This window comes from Bos taurus, chromosome 16 (genome assembly GCF_002263795.3).
Source record: "Bos taurus isolate L1 Dominette 01449 registration number 42190680 breed Hereford chromosome 16, ARS-UCD2.0, whole genome shotgun sequence".
Lineage (NCBI taxonomy): Eukaryota > Metazoa > Chordata > Mammalia > Artiodactyla > Bovidae > Bos > Bos taurus.
Window position 1 is genome coordinate 6,537,817 of NC_037343.1, and position 19,544 is coordinate 6,557,360.

The window sequence follows — 19,544 nt, forward strand, 5'->3', positions numbered from 1 at the left end:
GAGTGTGTATATTTCCCATTATATGCTATCAGGATTTCTCGGTAATTCTATAATTACTATCTAAATGTATAATCCATAATTATATGTGATTATAATTTCTGTGTAATCAAATCTGCAAGGTGCTCAAAAGATACAAAATTTATAACTTATCCTTGTGAATTTATAAGCAACTAGATTTTCTGGCTAATTAAAATTTATTCCCAAATTTATAGATCTATAAAATGGTTAAACTTTTAAGCATACCTAAACCAATCTTGGTTGGATATGATCTTTATGGCTTTGAATGCTCAAAAGTTGAATTACTTAGTGTTTAATATCCACTATTATTTGTGGTTCATACCAGCTGTCATTCTCATTTTTTGTTTCAGTCTTCAGGCACTTAGAACTTCAGAGTGGGTATACAATTATGGTAGTGTAGTTTCTAAACACAATTTAAATGCTGTACTTAATATTGATATATTTGACAATTCTTTTTAGTTATCTGTGAACTGAGTTTAAATGAAAATCCAATTTCTGTTGTTTGTTTAAAGGTCTAAGAATTCGTCTGTTCAATTTTTCTCTCAAATTATTAAGCTGCTTATTATACATAATCCGAGTGCTACTAGAAAACCCTTCACAAGGAAATGAATGGTAAGGTGTCTTTGTATGATTTTCTGCAATATTATTTTGATTAGTTTAAGTTGTATTATAAGTTTGAGGTAAAACTGGTAATAACAGTATGCTAGTTTTAGGTATACAACATAATGGTTCAATCTTTGTATACATCACAATAAGTCTAGTTACCATACATCACCATATAATCCATATATTATAATGGATTATAATAAAAAATTTTATTAAAAATTTTTTTTTGAGGAGCCACCAAACTCTTTTCCATAGTGGCTTCACCAATTTAAATTCTCACAAATCATGTAAGAGTATTCCCTTTTCTCTAAAACTTTCAATACTTTTTCTTTTTATTATGATCATTCTAACAGGTATGAGGTGATTTCTCTTTGTGATTTCAAGTTGTATTTCCCTAATACTTGGTTCCCTAGTAATATTGAGAACCTTTTCATGTATCTGTTGGACATCTGCATATCTTCTTTGAAAAAGTGTCTATCTGGATTCTGTGACAATTTTTATTCCTTTTTTTGTTTGTTTGTTTTACTATTGAGTTGAATGAGTTTAATATTTTGAGTATTAACTCCTTTTCAGATATACAATTTGAAAATATTTTCCCATTCTAGGTTGCTTTTTCATTTTATTGATGGTGTGCTTTCCTGTGCAGTAGCTTTTCAGTTTGAAATAGTCCCACTTTTTTTTTTTTTTTGCCTTTGCTTTTGACATCGGATTCAAAAAATCATCACCAAGGCCTATATCAAAGGACTTACTACCTGTTTTCTTCTAGGAGTCTTATGGTTTGGTTTCACACCTTACATTCAAGTCTTTCATCCATTTTGGGTTAATTTTTATGTATCGTGTAAGACCGTGGTCTTTGTTGTTACTCTGCTTCCCAGGTGGCTCAGTGGTAAACAATGCATCTGCCAGTGCAGGAAACATGGGTTCAATCCCTTGGTCAGGAAGATCCTCTGGAGAAAAATATGGCAACCCACTCCAGTATTCTTGCCAGGAGAACCCCATGGACAGAGGAGCCCTGGCCACGGTCCAGGGGCTTCACAAAGAGTTGGACAGAACAACAACAACAAAGATAGTGGTCTAGTTTCATTTTTTACGTGTGCTCTATTTTCCCAGCTCAATATATTGAAGAGACTGTCTTTTCCTCATCGTATATTCATAGCTCCTTTGTCATATATTACTTGACTGTATGTGTGCGTATTTATTGTTGGGCTCTACATTCCATTTCATTGCTCTATGTATGTTTTTAATGTCAATACCATGCTGTTTTTGTTACTATAGCTTTGAGTATAGTTTGAAATCAGGGAGCATGATTCCTCTAGGCTTGTTATTCTTTCTCAAGGTGCTTGGCTTTTTAGGGTTTTTTGTGGTTCCATAGAAATCTTTAAATTGTTTTAGTATTGTGAAAATGTCATTGGAATTTTGATAGAGATTACAGTGAACTTGTAGATTGCTTTGGATAGTATGGACATTATAACAATACTAATTCTTCCAATCCATGGGCACAGGATATCTTTCTATTTCTTTGTGTCTTATTTATTGAATAATTTATTTTATCAGTGTCATAGTTTTCAGCATACAGGTCCTTTCACCTCCTTGACTAAATTTGCTTCTAGGAATTTTATTCTTTCTGATGCAATTATAAATGAGGTTGCTTTCTTAATTTCTCTTTCTGATATTCCATTATAATTTATAGACATGCACAGATTTCTGTGCAGTCGTTCTATGTATCCACAGAGAGTTGGTTCCAGGACACAAGCACAATACCAAAATCCACAAATGTGCAAGTCTCTTACATGAAAAGGCATAATATTTGCATATGATCCATGAACATCCTTGCATATACTCTATGTCATTTCTAAATTGCTTATAATACAAATCTTGTGTAAATGATAGTAAATAGCTGTTAGCATGGGGGAAATTCAAGTTTTGGTTTTGGGAAATTTCTGGAATTTTTTTTTTCAAATACTTGTGATCCATGGTTGATTGAATCTGCAGATGTAGACCCCAGGGATAAGGAGGGCTAAATGTATGTTGATTTCCTATCCTACAACTTTGCTGAATTTATCTATTGGTTTTAACAGTTTTTTGGTGAAGTTCTTAGGGTTTTCTATAGGCAGTCTCATGTAATCTACAAATAATTTCAGTTATACTTTTTTTTTTTCCAATTTGGATGACTATTTCTTTGTCTTGCTTAATTGCTGTGGTGAGAACTTACAGTACTCTGTTGATAAAAGTGACAAGAGTGGGCATCTTGTCTTGTTCCTGATCTCAGAGGGAAAGCTTTTAACTTTTCATTGAGTATGATGTTAGCTGTGGGTTTGTCATATATATGACCTTTATTATGTTGAGGTCCATTCCCTCTATACCTGTTTTGATAAGAGTTTAGAAATTGTTATAAAACCAAAACATAACACATACATGTTTGTGGCACTACGCAGTATTTAGAAAGTCCTGTTCTTCCCCACCTACCTCCTCCCTAATCACACCTCTAAAGGACAAGAAGTTGCTGACCAGATTGAAGTGAGCCCAAGATACTCATTGGGCTGTATTTTCATAAATGAACAGGGTCGCTATATTAACGGGCTTCCCAAGTGGCACTAGTGGTAAAGAACCTACCTGCCAGTGCTGGAGATGTGAGAGACCTGGGTTCAATCCCTGGGTCTGGAAGATGCCCTGGAAAAGGGCATGGTGACTCACTCCAGTATTCTTGCCTGGAGAATTCCATGGACAGAGGAGCGTGGCGGACTTTAGTCCACAGAGTCTCAAAGTGTTGGACATGACTGAAGTATGGATGTTGAATCAAAATTCGACAATGTCTTTTCTGTATCTGTTGAGTTCATTATATAATTTTTTACTGGTTAAAGTGGTTAGTATTAATGAGATGTTGAACCATCTCTGCATAGATAAATCCCAGGAATAAAGCCCATTTGATCATGATGTATGTGTACTAAGTTGCTTCAGTGGTGTCCGACTTTATACAACTCTAACGACTGTAGCTGGCCAGCTCCTCTGTCCATGGGATTCTCCAGGCAAAAATACTAGAGTGAGTTACTATGCCCTCCTCTAGGGATCTTCCTGACCCAGGGGTCAAATCCATGTCTCTTACATCTCCTGCGTTGATGCAGGGGCTCCTTTACCACTAATGCTACCTGGGAAGCCTGTATATCTCATAAATAATTATTATAGTTAGTTTGACTACTTTTTTCTTTTAGCCTTAGTAATAGTTTAATAAATCGTCAGTCCACTAGTTTTATTGCTATTTACCTTTACCTTTGAGATTTTTTTTACCATCTTATGTTTTCTTGTTACTGGATAGTGCCTTTTCAGCTTAAAGAAGTCCATTTAGCATTTCTTTAAACAGGGGTTTAGAGGTGATAAAATCCTTTGGCTTTTGCTTGTCTGGAAATTTCTTTATCTCCCTTCAATTTTAAGTGATAACTTTGCCAAGTAGTGTTCTTGGTTGTAAGATTTTTCTTTTCAGCAATTTGAATCTGTCATGCCTCTCTCTCTCGGCCTGCAAATTTTCTTCTTGAAAATCAGCTGATAGACGTATGGAAGTTCCCTTGTATGTAAAAAGGTTGTTTTTTTTTTTTTTTCCCTCTCTTGCTTTTAATATTCTCTTTAACTTCCTACATTTTTATTACAATGTGTCTCTCTCTGTGTTTGTCTCATTTGTAACTCTCTTGTCTTTCTGGACCCAGATGTCTGTTTTCTTCTGTAGGTTAGGAATATTTTCAGTCATTATTACTTTGTATAGACTTTCTGTCCCTTTTCTCTCTCTCTGCCTTTTTTGTCATCCCTATCGTGTGTATATTGGTCTTTTGGATAGTGGCCCATAAATCCCTTAAGCTATCTTCACTCTGTCTTTTTTTTTTTTTGCTCCTCTTACTGAAAGAATTCTGCTATCTTGTCTTTAAGTTTCCTTTTTTTCTTCTTCTTCTTCTGCTTGATCTAGTCTTCAGCTGAAGCCCTTTGTTACATTTTCCAGTTCAGTTATTGAATTCTTTAGCCCTGTGACTTTCATTTTGGTGCTTTCTGACATTTTCCATCTCCTTTTTGAACTTCTCACTGTATTCATGTTTTCTCTCAAGTTTGGTGAGCATTTTTATGAGCATTATTTTGAACTCTTTATCAGGTAAATTAATTATCCCCATTTCTTTAAGGATTTTTAAAAATTCAATCTTGTTCTTTCTTTTGAAAACTATTCCTCAGATTCCTCATTTTGCTTTTCTCTCTGTGTTTCTTTATATTAGACAAAACGGGGAACTTCTCCCAGGCTTAAAGGAGTGTCCTTGTGTAAGCCGTGAACCTTATTGTTCGGCCCTGACCTAGCTTTTGATTATCTCTCAAATCTTTATGATTGTTTAAACACTCTGATTTATTCTTAATAACTTCCAGATTTTGAGGTTGTACTAAGCCCTGTTGTGTTCAAAGGTAGAGGTTTCAATCAGCCCCTAGTTTTGGCTAAGTGGAAGCCAGACCCTCGGGGAGCAGCCTTAAAGTCCTGTGGGACCACTGTCTTTGCTGGCCTCCAGACAGGTGATTTGGATGTGACAGTTCCACAAGTCAGGGCTCCAGATGAGTGTGTATTCTCCTCTCTGTGAGATCCTGGTGAGCTGTAGCAAGGCCTGAGAGAGTACAAAGATAACATTCACTCCCCTGGCCTTCACTCCCTAGAACTCCTCTGTAACCTCACGATATGTGGAAGGCCTGAAGCTTCCCTCACACTGAGACTCCAGCACAAGAATATAAGCCTTTTTTAGTGGCAAACTGGAGATGTGTTTCAGTCTGCTGTGTCATGTTGTGGGGGTGGTAGCCTGCCAAAACTCACTCCTGATTGTTTCAGTCTCCTGGGTGCAGAAGTGCAGGCCACCAGAGCCAGGTACCCAAGGGGCATCTGCTGTTTGAACTGCCTGCACCTGCAGGCTTCAGTGGGGCCCCAGGATGGGGGGAAGTGGTACTAGCAAGGAGGAGCACAGAGAAGGCACCAGCCAGTGCCTACGCTTCCTAATAATGTCCAGAAAGACCCCTGTGCCCTTGGCAGTTGCTTTAAGATTGGCTAATGCATCAGTCCTGGGTGTTCATTGGTAGGTTTGATGTTGAAGCCGAAACTCCAGTACTTTGGCCACCTGATGCAAAGAGCTGACTCATTTGCAAAGACTTTGATGCTGGGAAAGATTGAGGGCAGGAGGAGAAGGGGACAACAGAGGATTAGATGGTTGGATGGCATCACTGACTCAATGGACATGGGTTTGGGTGGACTCCGGGAGTTGATGATGGACAGGGAGGCCTGGCGTGCTGTGGTTCATGGGGTCGCAAAGAGTCAGACAGGACTGAGCGACTGAACTGAACTGAATGCATCTCCTGCCGATGTGGTCTAGGTGGTTTTCAGACTGCTGGTTTTTCTCTGGGTCTTAGGCTTTCCAGGTATGGTGCTAGTGGTAAAGAACCTGCCTGCCAATGCAAGAGACAAAAACGAGGTCGGTTCAATCCCTGGATTGGGAAGATCCCCTGGAGAAGGGCATGACAACTCCTGGGTATTCTTGCCTGGAGAATCCCATGGACAGAGGAGCCTGGTTGGCTACAGTCCATAGGGTCACAAAGAGGTGGACACCACTGAAGTGATTGAGTATGAGTAGGGTGACTTAGTCTGCATGAAGTGAAAGTTGCTCGGTTGTGTCCGACTCTTTGTGACCCCATGGACTATATATATAGTCCCTGGAATTCTCCAGGCCAGAATACTGGAGCAGTTAGCCTTTTCCTTCTCCAGGGGATCTTCCCAACCCAGGGATCCAACCCAAGTCTCCTGCATTGCAGGCAGATTCTCTACCAGCTGAATCACGAGGGAAGCCCATTTCTTCTAGCACTTGGTTCCATTATTCTAAATAATAAGTGTACACTGCTCTTCCTTGGTTTGCCAACTTTGGATAGTAACTAGGAACTTCCTACTTTGGTAGATCAAACTTAGTCTGCATATGAGCCCCTTAAGAGCAGGCTTCCTGTACCCTATGCCTTTTGGGTCTCCTGAACCTAAATCCTACTGGTTTACAAAGCTGCTGTTTCTCTAGGCTCATTTCTTCAGGTCCCAAGAGCGTCTGTGTGGAGCACAGACTCCGTACTCTGCACAGAGAAGCCCTGTATGGTGAGATCCCTCCTGCACCTGGGTCACTGTCAGAGGCAAGGTTTTTTGATAATACTGCATCTCTGCTTCTCCTTGCTGTGTTGTTGTTTAGCCGCTCAGTCGTGTCTGACTCTTTGAAACCCCATGGACTGTAGGCCACCAGGCTCCTCTCTCCATGGGATTCTCCAGGCAAGAATACTTGAGTGGGTTGCCATTTCCTTCTCCAGGGAATCTTCCTGATATAGGGATTGAATCCATGTTTCCTGCATGGGCAGGTGGATTATTTACCACTGAATCCCCTGGGAAGCCACCTCCCTCTCCTATTGGTCTCATTATGGCCCTTATATTTCTTGTTGTGGAGAAGCTGTACTGCTAGTTTTCAGGTCTTTTTCAGAGGAAATTGATCCATACATGGCTATAGATTTTGTGTGTCTATGGAGGAGGTGTGTTCAGGATCTTCCTACACTGCCATCTTGAATTACCTCCTGAATGTAGTATAAGTTTAAAGAATGCTATATGGAATTTATTTATTCAATAAGTGTTTGTCACAAATAAATCGATCTGGTTTTCAGTTAATACATGAATGTAATCTTTGTAGGTTCTTTTAATATATCTCTCTTTTTTTTGTTTATCTAATTGTCTTATGCTAATACTTGTCATCTACCCACACAATTTTTATTGCTAGTCTAAATACTGTAAGTAATGCTTTGAAATGGATCAGTCTCTTAAAAAAACCCAATACTTTTCTGTTCTTGATTCACATATACTCCAGAAAGGTTTACTGTTTTGTATTCCAGCTTTGTACATATTTTCAGTTATAGTTTAGAGGCCACTTTGAAAAAAAAGTTTCTTGAGGACAAAATTCTAAGTGAATTAAGTCAGACAAAAAAATAAATATTGTGTGATCTCACTTATATGGGGGAAATTTTAATACAAAACAAAGCAACAACAAAGCTAGTTATTTACTCTTGAATAGAAACAGCATTTATTGGGATGCTTAATTCAAGTTTCAGATTTAGCTTGTGTAGTTCTTTATCTAATTTGAGTTAAATGACATTGATTTATTTTAACTTACTTTTCCATTCATTATTGCTTTTATTAAATTGCATATCTATTCCTTTAAAGGTTCTCCTTTTAATTTCTATCCTTGCTAGAAGCAGTAGGAAAGGGGACTGGGTGTGTGATGGCCTGAATAATTATTATCTCATCACACACCTTGAGTTTTTGTCCAGCCTACTAAATTGAAAATAATTTTCAAAGCTGAAAACAAATTTGATGGCTAACTTCTGTACAATTATTTTTTCATGTAGAGGTTTGCCCTAAGAAAATTTAAGAAAAATTAAAAGATCAAAGTAAAATGGAAAATGAAGGCATAATATACATTTAAATGAATTGGTTACTCTTTGGCTTATTTAAACAGTGAAATGATTTCTTATGTGTTAAAGGGTTTGGAGATAAGCTAAAGATAGTGAAATTTCATCATGTAATAATTTATGTGATAATTCTTTATGAAATAATTTATTTAACGAATGTAATATGGTTATTTTACTACCTCTTTATTGAATACTTAGCATGTATTCATAGTGCTGAAATTAAAGACATAGCCATGAAAAGTAAAATTCATTACCCTCTGGAAATTTTCAACCCTTTTAAAGGTTTTATATTTCAGAGATCTTGTATTTTCTGTCATTGAGATGGTTGTTTTATTAATGTTATTTCCTTCAGTACACACTTAATCTTATTATTCCCACCTTCATGTAAAGAAGCATGTGTTTTCTTCTCTTTGTCCACTTTGAGAACCTCAGCACTAATCGTTTTAACCTTGTTTAACTTACTGGCGTCAGGAAGCCAGCACCTTTCCTGCCTCCCACCCCCACATTCTAACTACATGTTCATCTTCTCTACTTGGAGATTTGATAGTCATAGCAAAGTTGTCATGTTCCAATTGGCTTCTGTGATTTTCTGCGTCTCAGTGAATGACAACCCCATCCTTCCCCAAACCCTGCTCCACCCACAGCCTCCCACATTTTGGCTGATAGCAACTCCATCTGAACAGTTGCTGAGGCCAAATGTTTTGGAGTCAGTCATTCTTCATTTCTCTTTTTTTCTCTCACGTTCTCCAGCATGTGCAAAACCAGCAGAAAATTCCATCATGTCTACCTTCAAGATGGATCCAGCATTCAGTTCCTTTCCCGTGCTACCATTCTGGCCAAGCCGTCTTCCCTTTACCTGGATTACTGTACCCTTCCTCACTAGTCCTGCTAATTCTGCCTTTCCCACTCTTCGGTTTATTCTTAATGAAGCAGCCAGTATTCCATTAAAGTCAGATTCTTGCACAACTGTGATCTGAGTATTGAAGTACCTACGAAGGATGTAAGAACCCCATTTTCCTCCTGTTACTCACCACCTCTCCCCCCGCACCCATTTTCCTCTGCCACTCTGGCGTCTTCTCTGTTCCTGGGTCACGTTAGCCACTCTGCTGGCTCAGGGCCTTCATACCTGCTCTTCCCTCTGTCTAGAATTCCCTACAATCAGGTCACTCTGGCACGCTTCCTCAGATCTTTACTCAAAATCAGATTTGTAGTGACGGCTTAGCTGAACATCCTGTTTAAATCTGTGTTCTCCTCACAAGACTCCTTGGGATTACTTTTTTCCATTTCTTTTTCCATTTCTCTCCATGGCCTCTAGCTCCTTCAATGGTGTACGTGTGTTACCTGTTTATGTTGTTTCCTCTGCATTCCACATGGATTTCAGTGGATATTCCACGAGGGCACAGGTTGTTTGTTGTCTGAATCCTCAGAACCTGGCACCAGTGTGGCACTGAGTAATTATTTATTACATGAGTGAGTCGAGGAGGGAATGAAGGTCCTTTTTGGTCTGACCTTTGCCTCCTTCACCTCAACAGCTTCACGCTCCAGCCCTGCTGACCTACTTGAAGCTGCTTATACATACTCTGCTCTCCATTGTCTCAGAACCTTAAACATTTGCTCCCAGTTCTCAGACCTCTGTCTTCCACTCCTATCCCTCCACATCCATTGTTTCTCACCTTACCTCAGGACCCCTGGACCTTCCAGATAACAATTTGTTGGATAAAACTTGATCTGACACTCTTCCTTGATATCATGCCCTATAACCTGGTGCCACTGTTCTCGGAGGGATAGTAGTCTTGGAGCAAGAGTTTATCTCCCTGTCCCGGGATTGAACCTAGACACCATTCCACCAGGGACTAGAGACTGGAAGCAGCATTCTCTGATTCTTACCCAGTTTGGAAGCAAAAATGTCACAAGGAGGCAAAAACTGCAAAACAGGTACAAAGTTTACCATTAGAGACGCACAGCACAATGGGAGAACACAGAGAGACAGCTTGTTTTATTTAAGTCAGAAGCAAGACAGAAACACAAACCCAGAGAGGAAGGGTATGAGCATCCGCTCTAATGAGGAAAGCACAGTAAGTCAGAACCTGGACTGAGATCCACACTCAGAGAGAAGTGCAGGAGTCCTGAACGAGGAACACAGTTAAGAGGTGACTTAAATCACTTACACAAGACAGTCCTTGTGGGTCTTGGTTTACTTTTGGCCAGTTATCTTGTTTCTTTCTTCATTCCCTGGTCCTAAGACCCTCCCCAATGTGCATGTGCATCTTTTCGATAAAATGGACCCCATCTCACCTGTGGGTGCGTGTCCACACTTATTATGGACACCCTCCCTTTTTGACCCTCAAGGAGCCTTCCTGCGCATGTGCAGAAGTGAAGTCTTCCTTGAACTCAGGAGTGGGCACCTTATCTCTTTACTTCAGCAGAGGTCAGCTTCAGCCACTAGCTTTGTCCCCAGAGTGTCTGGGTGAGAACAAAGCTTCAATCTTATACCACTAAACAAACACCAGCTGTCCATTTTAGGAGTCCGTCTGTCTCCTATATCACCACTCTGGGTTAGGAGTAGTTTCTGTGGATTCTCCAAGTGTCCTCCATGTATTTCTGTCACTGATACACCAGCATTGTTTTTAAAACTTGGTGATTTATAAAAGAAATGTACTTTAGAGATACCTGAGAATCATAAAATGAGGCACGACAGGATCCTTTTTATAATGAAAGAGCATTGGCAAGTAATAGAAGAGTGAAATAATATTATTTGAAAACAGTGAGCAGTTTCCAATAATTAACTTCTCTGTCATATTAGTAAGAATGTTCAACTGTAATTACAGAGGGTATACATTTGAAAAATCAGATTACTGCAATTAAAAAAGCATAACAAAATAACTCATGGCTCCATTTTGAATACATTGTTCTGTTTAGTTCCCGTCAGGGTAGTATTGGTTAATGAAAAACAGCAGTGACCTTTACAGACACAGACTCTATTTTAAAATAATCAGGCTAATTTGGCAAAGAGATTAATTGAATTAGAAATTCTGACATAACAAAGATGCAGATATTTTGTGCCACTTTGCTTCATTTTTAAGTCCCAGGAGTCGAAACTGATGTGAAAATTTGGGTGTGGACAAACAGAAGGATATGAAAAGAATTTTACTGTTAATGTATGAAATTGTGCAAATGGCAAGCTCTCATGGAGGCACAGTTCGTAATAAATGATTTCAAGGTATTAGCAAAGGAAACACATCTATCATGTAGTTTATGGATTTCATTGAGAACTGAGCCATCAGCATTGTCTTTATTGCCTGCTGGCGCTTACAGTTCTTCACTAGGTCAAAACTTATGCATCCTTTCCCACTTTAAAAATTGTTGAAGTGATTATCAATCTTCAATATCAAATGACAAAGACAAAGTAAGAATCATGTAAATGTGCTCATATTTTATGGTAATGGGATTTACATTTAGAATAAGTGCCTAATGGAGCCACAAGTGTGTTGACATGATGTTCTAATTTTAAAGACCCTTTCTTCTTTAGGGTAATAACTATTAAAATAAGAAATTTAATTTTTGCAGTATGTTTAAATATCTGGTGACCAGTGAGATTGAATATAATATTGACCTTTTCTTCTCTCGTATGCATTGATTATATAGTATAGATAAAGCATCCCCAAGTGTTCCAACAGGCAATCTGAACAATTCAAAAGGATTTCTTTACCAGATTCCGGTGCTGGTGTTCCTAGTCAGGGTTCATCTTCTCCATATGGTGATGGTCTCACACACACACACACACACACACACACACACAGACGTACCCTATAGCATGGTAAGTTCAGTGTCCTACATGGAACCACTTTCACTCAGTGGCTATGTGCTGTCCTAAGACCCTACACCACTTTGTAGTCAGCTTTCAGAAAGATGAAGAGAACATGGGAAAAGATACAGTTGTTAAAGTTATTGGCCGACGAAGGAGTATCACTTTTACTTGTGTTTCATACCTAGATCTCACTGGGGAATCAGTGACACAGTCATACCATGACACAGAGGCTGAGAAAGTCACCTTTGGCCAAAGAGTAGCTTTTTACACCCAACTCTGTACCATGGAAGGGGAAAAAAAAATAACATTGATAGGAAGCCACTTCTACGTCAGCCCATGAGTGTCTGATGGAAAGATTCTTAAGAGTCTATTATTTCAAAGACTCAGCGTTTAGTTCTCTCTGCCACATCTCCAACAGTGGTGTGAAGTATTGTTGTTATTTTAGTCGCTAAGAAGTGTCCAACTCTTTTATGACCCCATAGATTGTAGCTCCCCAGGCTCCTCTGTCCATGGGGTTTCCCAGTCAAGAATGCCATTTCCTTCTTCAAGGGATCTTCCTAACCTAGGGATCAAACCTGCATCTCCTCCATTGGCAGGCAGATGTTTTACCACTGAGTCACCTGGGAAGCCCAGTAGGAAGTATACCCATTTTGAAAGGATTCAGTTATTGGAAAATCTTTGTAATATATTGTCAAGACTCTACTATGCTTCAGTATCCTGGTCAAATGATAAATTTATGTTAAATTTTGTCCGTCCTTAAAATGTGGCCATTTTAAGGAATCCTCATTTCTTAGGATTTGTTATGATTAAGAGAGTGTCATAATTTTCCTCTTTGATTTATTGGTCTTAAACTTTTGTTAATACAATACAAGCTTGCCTACTGAGTTTGGAGCTTTGTCAACCCAAGTTCCTCTTGAGCTGTGACCCACAAGTCTTTCATATGAATTCTGCCCCAGGCAATGACCCTATAACTTTTCTGTGTTTACCAGATGCTTGATTCTTCCAGTTAACATTTTTACCCCTGACCTCTACCTCTGCTGCCAAAGCAGTTTTGACATTTTCAGCAGCTATTTCCTTTCCTTTAGGAGAGGTATTTATTCACCATAAATAAGTGAGCTGTCAAGAGTGGCTGGGGTTGCATGTCATTAACTTTTCATATCTAACTACTATTATTTCCATTGTTTGATATAGTTCTTCCAGTTTTCATAATCATTCTTCAATGTGATTTTTATCTATAGGCCTAGTTAAGCCATATAAATAATAAATGTTATATTTTTATTATTTTTATTTATATATTATGTGGTGATGGTAGTTTAGTTACTAAGTCATGTTTGACTCTTTGCAACCTGCTGTAACCCACCAGGCTCTTCCGTGTATGGGATTTCCCAGGCAAGAATACTGGAGTGGGTTGCCATTTCCTTCTCCAGGCGATCTTCCTGAGCAAGAGATCGAACCCACGTTTTCTACATTGGCAGGTGGATACTTTACCACTGAGTCACCTGGGAAGCCCATAATGTATTACACATAAATAATATTATTTATATAATAATAAATTAACAAATTAAACTAGCTAAATAATATAAATTTTATTTTTATTTACTTTTAAAAATATGTATTTGTTTATTTGGCTGCACTGGGTCTTAACTGTGGCATGTGTGGAACTAGCTCCCCAACCAAGGATTGAACCCCAGCTCCCCTGCATTGGGAGCACAGAGTCTTAGCAACTGGACTACCAGGGAAGTCCCAAAGGTTGTTTTTATGTTCATTCTTGTTGTTCTGTTCTTATAGTTTAAAAAATGAAATCTGTTTTATTCTTACGATTGTACAAATGGTTCATGATTATTGCAATAGAAATACTTAGGGTGAGGGAAAGGAAGTAAACATTACCTAAAATCTCAATACCTACAAAAAAGTATTTTTAGTATTTTGACTGCCAATCTTCTGTAAATTGCATCGATACACACATACAGGTACCACAGTCATATTGATACAAAATATACATCATTTTTACCAATGACTTTTTGTTTTTCTTGTTGATGGCCTTTTTGCTGTTGTTGATGATGAGCAAGTTAATTTAAATCTCTTGTTGGTTAGGTAGATTCCAGTTACTATTCTGCCATATGTAACACTGCAATCGATATTTCTGTGCAAGTCTATCCTCTGAGCACATTTTTGTCAATGGGATTGAAGCTCATTTGGAATTAGAGGCTAGCTGCTAGTTTCAGTTTCACCTCTCATTCATTTTGGTAGTTTTCAAGGAACATGGAGATCAGATCCCACATTCTTTTTTCATGATAAATGTATTTTATGAAGAGAGTTTGGGCGCTACCTTTTTGCTAGAATGTGTACATTTTCCTCCTGTGTATTTAATTTAATTTAATGCCTGGTAAGGGGATGTAAAAGACAACTTTCCAATGGCGATGTCACTTCACATTGAAATTTACATATTCGAGTTTTGTAGAAATGTTTTTTTAAGGACTATGAAACTTATTCCACATGACACAGTCTTGTACTTAAAATTTTTTCTTCACAGGCTTATTTAAATTTAAGTACTCTGATATTTCAAGACCTATTAAAACAACATGTCAGATCAAAGAAAATGTCATTAATTAGATAATTAGCTTTTAGTAAATCTGTATTCACTACCAATTTCCTTTTGAAAATGCTCTCAAACTTATGATTAGCAATTTATTTTATGATTTTATAATTTATTTTTTGCTTTTGAATTTATTTTATGAGTTTTCTATCTCCTTATTTTGTATTTTATAACATATCATTTCTATGTATGAAAAAACCAACCTATATATTATACGTTCCTCTTTGTTCCTGCATACTTTGTTTTGACTTCATTTTTCAAGTGTTACTGAGAACATAATAAGGTGTGTTCTGGAAAGGAGAGTGGTGCTGAGTTCATCATCCACATTTTGCCTTTCCTGGCTCCATCCATTTGTCTGTATTGAATGCCTAGACTACTGTACTTGGGAAGACATTAGTACCATAATGGTGAGTAAAAGAGATATACTCCATCGTACCGAACTTGCAGTTCAGTGAAGATACAAGTATTAAAGAGGTACATTAACAAACAAATTTAAGGTTACTCCTGAGATGAGTGGAGGCAGAGGTATAGTGAGTGACATGGCCTAAGAGATTCCTTGGCTGCATTGATCAAGGGGAAGTTTCCAGAAAGATTTCCCTGAGAGAAAGTTGAGCTGAGAGATCTCTGATGAGGGAAGAACATGTTAAAAGGGCTGCAATAGGAAGCAGTGTGTCACTGCTTAGACTTAGTTGACTAAGTCTAAGAGTGCCAGGGTCCAAGTTTTGGTCTTTATCTTAACACAAGTAAAGTGTCAGGGTTCAGTGGGGTGATGTGACATGACATGCATTAGAAGGAATCTGTGTAGTTGAAATTTGGAGAAAAAATATAGAAAACAAAAGGAAGTGTAGGGTCCAGGTTTTGGCTTTTACAAGAGCACAATTGTAAGAAAATGATCATTTATAGTAAGGTGGTTCTGGCCATAGATATGAAGAGAAGTAGATACATTTTACAGATATTTGGTGGAAAGAATTGGAAGGGTTTGGTGACTCATGTATTCAGTATTTATAGATAGATGGCAGGAAAGCACCTAAGATGATGCCCAAGTCTTTGGCTAACCAAACACAATGAAATTTGGTGCCACTTACTGAGATGTGAAAGGCTGAGAAGACCTATTTTGCTGGGAAATGGTGCAGGTTTGGTTTGGAGCAAAAGAAGTCAGTAATCCAGATAATGTTATATTCTAGAATCACAAAGAATAATATACCAGATTGTTGTTATAATTCAGTTGCTAAGCCATGTCTGACTCTTTGCAACCCTGTGGACTACAGCATACCAGGCTTTCCTATGCTTAATTTTCTTCCAGAGTTTGCTCAAATTCATGTCCATTGAGTCAATGATGCCATCCAATCATCTCATCCTCTGTCGTCCCTTTCTCCTCCTGCCCTCAGTCTCTTCCAGCATCAGGGTCTTTTCCAATGAGTCAGCTCTTTTTATCAGGTGGACAAAGTATTGAAGCTTCAGTATCAGTCCTTCCAATGAATATTGAGGGTTGATTTCATTTAGGATTGACTGGTTTGATCTTGCAGTCCAAGGGACTCTCAAGAGTCTTCTCCAGCACCACAGTTTGAAAGCATCAATTCTTCAGCACTTTAGCCTTTTTTATGGTCTAACTTTCACGTCCATACATGACTACTGGAAAAACCATAGGTTTGTCTATATGAACCTTTGTCCGAAAAGTGATGTCTCTGCTTTTTAATTCGCTATTTAGGTTTCATAGCTTTACTTCCAAGGAGCAAGTGAATATACTAGGTATTTTCTTTGAATAGTCTTCTAAATTTTACAGTTCTTTTTTAAACAAGGAATTTTAAAGAGTTTATTGCTCTTTGTGTTTGTTTAACATATTACCCAAAATAAAATGATTCAAAGATTTAAAAATACACACTCTCTTTTGGGATTCCTCGAATACTTTATCACTGTAGTGAGTGGGCTTAGTTCTGTTTGTAGTTTTTTTGTTTGCATTTTTTGGGCAATGTAATATAGCTATTTTCATCTTTTCCTGAGTAGAGTATGTTGCTGGGAATGACTAGTATTTGAATCAGCTGTGCACCAAATGATGTAGATAGGGATGAAGTATAAACAGTGAAAAATTGTAACTAGTCGTACATTAGAATATATGATGTTCTTTGCAGACTATAAATGATTTTTAGCATCAAAGATAATAGCACTTTTAAGACACATTTAAAGATAATTACTCCTTATTCTGCATAATGTTTTATGCTAACCTCAGTCACAGTTTTTTTGGGGGGTGGTATATTAAATATTTTATTAAATATTAATACGAATCTAAATATTAATGTGCTTTACAATCTGAAAGTGTTAGTATTAGTTAGACTGAGTGAAGTCGCTCAGTCATGTCCAACTCTTCGCGAATCTATGAACTGCAGCCTACTAGGGTCCTTTGTCCATGGGATTTTCCAGGCAAGAATACTGGAGTGGGTTGCCATTTGCTTCTCCAGGGTATCTTCCCAACCCAGGGATCAAACTCTGGTTCTCCCGCATCGTGGGCAGACGCTTTACCATCTGTGCCACCAGGAAAGCCCAAATATTAATGTGCTTTACAATCTGAAAGTGTTAGTCGCTCCAGTCATGTCCAACTCTTTGTGACCCATGGGCTGCAGCCCCCCAGTCTACTCTGTCCCTGGGATTTCCCAAACATAAATACTGGAGTGGGCTGCCATTCCCTTCTCCAGGGATCTTCCTGATCCAGGGATCAAACCTGGGTCTCCTGCTTGGCAAGTGAATTCTTTACTGTCTGAGCCACCCCTTCAACCTGAGTTACTGACTTTATTCTGATTATTTCTACTGTTGAATTTGTACTGACAAAATGCTGTTTAAAAATAATAAAATGCTAGAGTTTATTGAAGGTGTTTAAGTGACTTTTCACTGGAGTATTGATTAGCAAATGGTTTGGAGTTTTTCTCCCCTGGCATTTTCATTCTTTAAATAAGAGTCCATGGTCTTTTCTTTTGATTAGTATGAGACCGAAAACAAAATAAAGAAGAGTTTTTTCCCTGAAATAGAAATGAATATTACCAAAAAGAAAATTAAACCAGTATAAAGGTTTTTTCCCTAATTTTAATTTTGATGTTAATATATTGTCTCTATTTTATTGTCTCTTTATGTTAACAACATTTAAATATTTTCAACTTTTATCAAAATTTGAAAATGAATGTTTTTTTCACTTGGAAAAATCTAATGTCTTATCATTCTTTTTATAGGTCTCATATCTTTTGGGTGAACAGAAGTCTACCTTTATGGGGCTTACAGGTTATGTACAATTTTGTTTTATTCCTATATGTCTAGATGTACTCATATTTTACAGGCAGTACTATTGGGGAGAAAATTATTGATATTAAAAATAAACAATTAAAATTGCTTATTGTTTAATTAACCTTAATGCACATCTTGAAGTTTTTATTTCTTTATGTTAACATGAGCCTTGCATTCTACCTGTTGAGAATTTCCTCATGGTCAGGATTAGACTTCAGAAAGCTTGAGTAAAACAATGTTTGAAATCACAACAAGTTCTCCAAACTAATTTATGTGTTCCTAAATTCTTAGGTTACATCCATGTTTGAAAAATTAGTCAAAAGTCCTTAACCACGTTTGCCTTTTTACCTTATGTTCTCAATATCAGGGGCATGGCAGAATCTTGATGAATAATTGTTAAATGAATAAACAAATGAACCAATAGATCTTATTACCAATGGGAAGAGCTTGGTCCCTTAGTAGATAATTTTGCAAATAAACAAAAAGTATGCTCTGGCATTAAAAGGGTCCTGAAGAAGGAGTAAGGAAATGTGAAGGGAACAGTGCTTCTGAATTACATATTTGGTGTGTTTCCTGGAGTCTTGTGTGTTGTTCTTTGTTCTTTTTTCTGTTGATTTTCATGCCTAGCAAACTTTTTACAACTTCACATTTCCTCTACTCCTGTCTCTTTCCTTCAGATGCTTTTTAGTTTTGTTAATTTTCAAAAGCAAAAATTATTCAAAGAGTAGAGTCTCTAAGATTAAAAGCATTAGAGATTGGAAGATAGTTGAATCTGGAAGGAATGGAAAGATTCTAAGACTCATTGTTTATAAGCAAACATTAAAATACTTTAAAATAAAATATTTGGTTTGTCATTTAACATCAGGGTGATTCTGAGATCTGTACATTTTATATGCAACTATGAATTATTTTGATTATGTATGCATTGTGTTTATTACTATGAAATCAAGTTTTTACTGTGTTTGCATATTTCCTATTTTATAAGTTGTGTTTTATGGTTTTTTTTTTTTAGTGAATCTTATAGCAGTGTCATTAACTTACAAATAACTCTTTTCAAATATTTTAGTTTCAGTAAAAATGCAGTTTTTAATTTCTGAGTTAGATTCCTATATTATCCATCAGTGAGGTGCATACATATAAAGTAAGTTAGTATTTTTCTGAATAATTATATATGGCCTTGAAATATATTTTGATCATTCAAATTGTTTCTTACTTAAGAGTGATATCTTTAAATATGAACGCTCATTTTTCAATAGGATTTTGAGTAATTCATCCTGAAAATGGTTTCAAGGTCACCTAACAATGTGTACCTTTAGAATGGCACACATGAGTTAGAAAATTTGTGGGGAAACTCTAAAAAGTTCAACTTTTCTATTTTAATAATGTCTGGCTACTGTATGCACTTCCGGACTTATTTTACTTATATTGTCATGCATTCATATGTTTTTAAATTATCCTTATGTTTTAATATGCACCTATATCAAAATTTTCATTAAAACAGGAGTCAGAATCTAAAACTCTAGGGCATCTGCTTTTCTGACAGGTTGACTTAACCCTCACAAATCTATGAACAAATATATTTGTTACCTTAAATACTTCATGTTGATACTTGCTTAGTATTCCTCTCTCCCAAAGTGCTTAGAGTCTTTAACACAAGACAATTTGGATGTCCTTTCTGTTGGAGCCACTGTTCTTTGGGAGTTGAGCTGAGGAAATTGTATGCGGAGTAGAGATGAGAGAGAAAGGCGGGGACTT

General features: G+C 37.3%; 1 protein-coding gene across 3 annotated transcripts in view; it reads left to right on the plus strand.

Moving 5' to 3' along the window:
* The window catches only part of KCNT2 (potassium sodium-activated channel subfamily T member 2), a 443,182-nt gene that overhangs the window by 149,679 nt on the left and 273,959 nt on the right, over positions 1-19,544 (plus strand). For all 3 annotated transcript variants that reach the window (XM_024976669.2, XM_024976670.2, XM_059875651.1), the window contains exons 3-4: positions 531-630; positions 17,738-17,786. In XM_024976669.2, the coding sequence (XP_024832437.1) occupies positions 531-630; positions 17,738-17,786 (149 nt within the window). The remainder of the gene's footprint in view (positions 1-530; positions 631-17,737; positions 17,787-19,544) is intronic.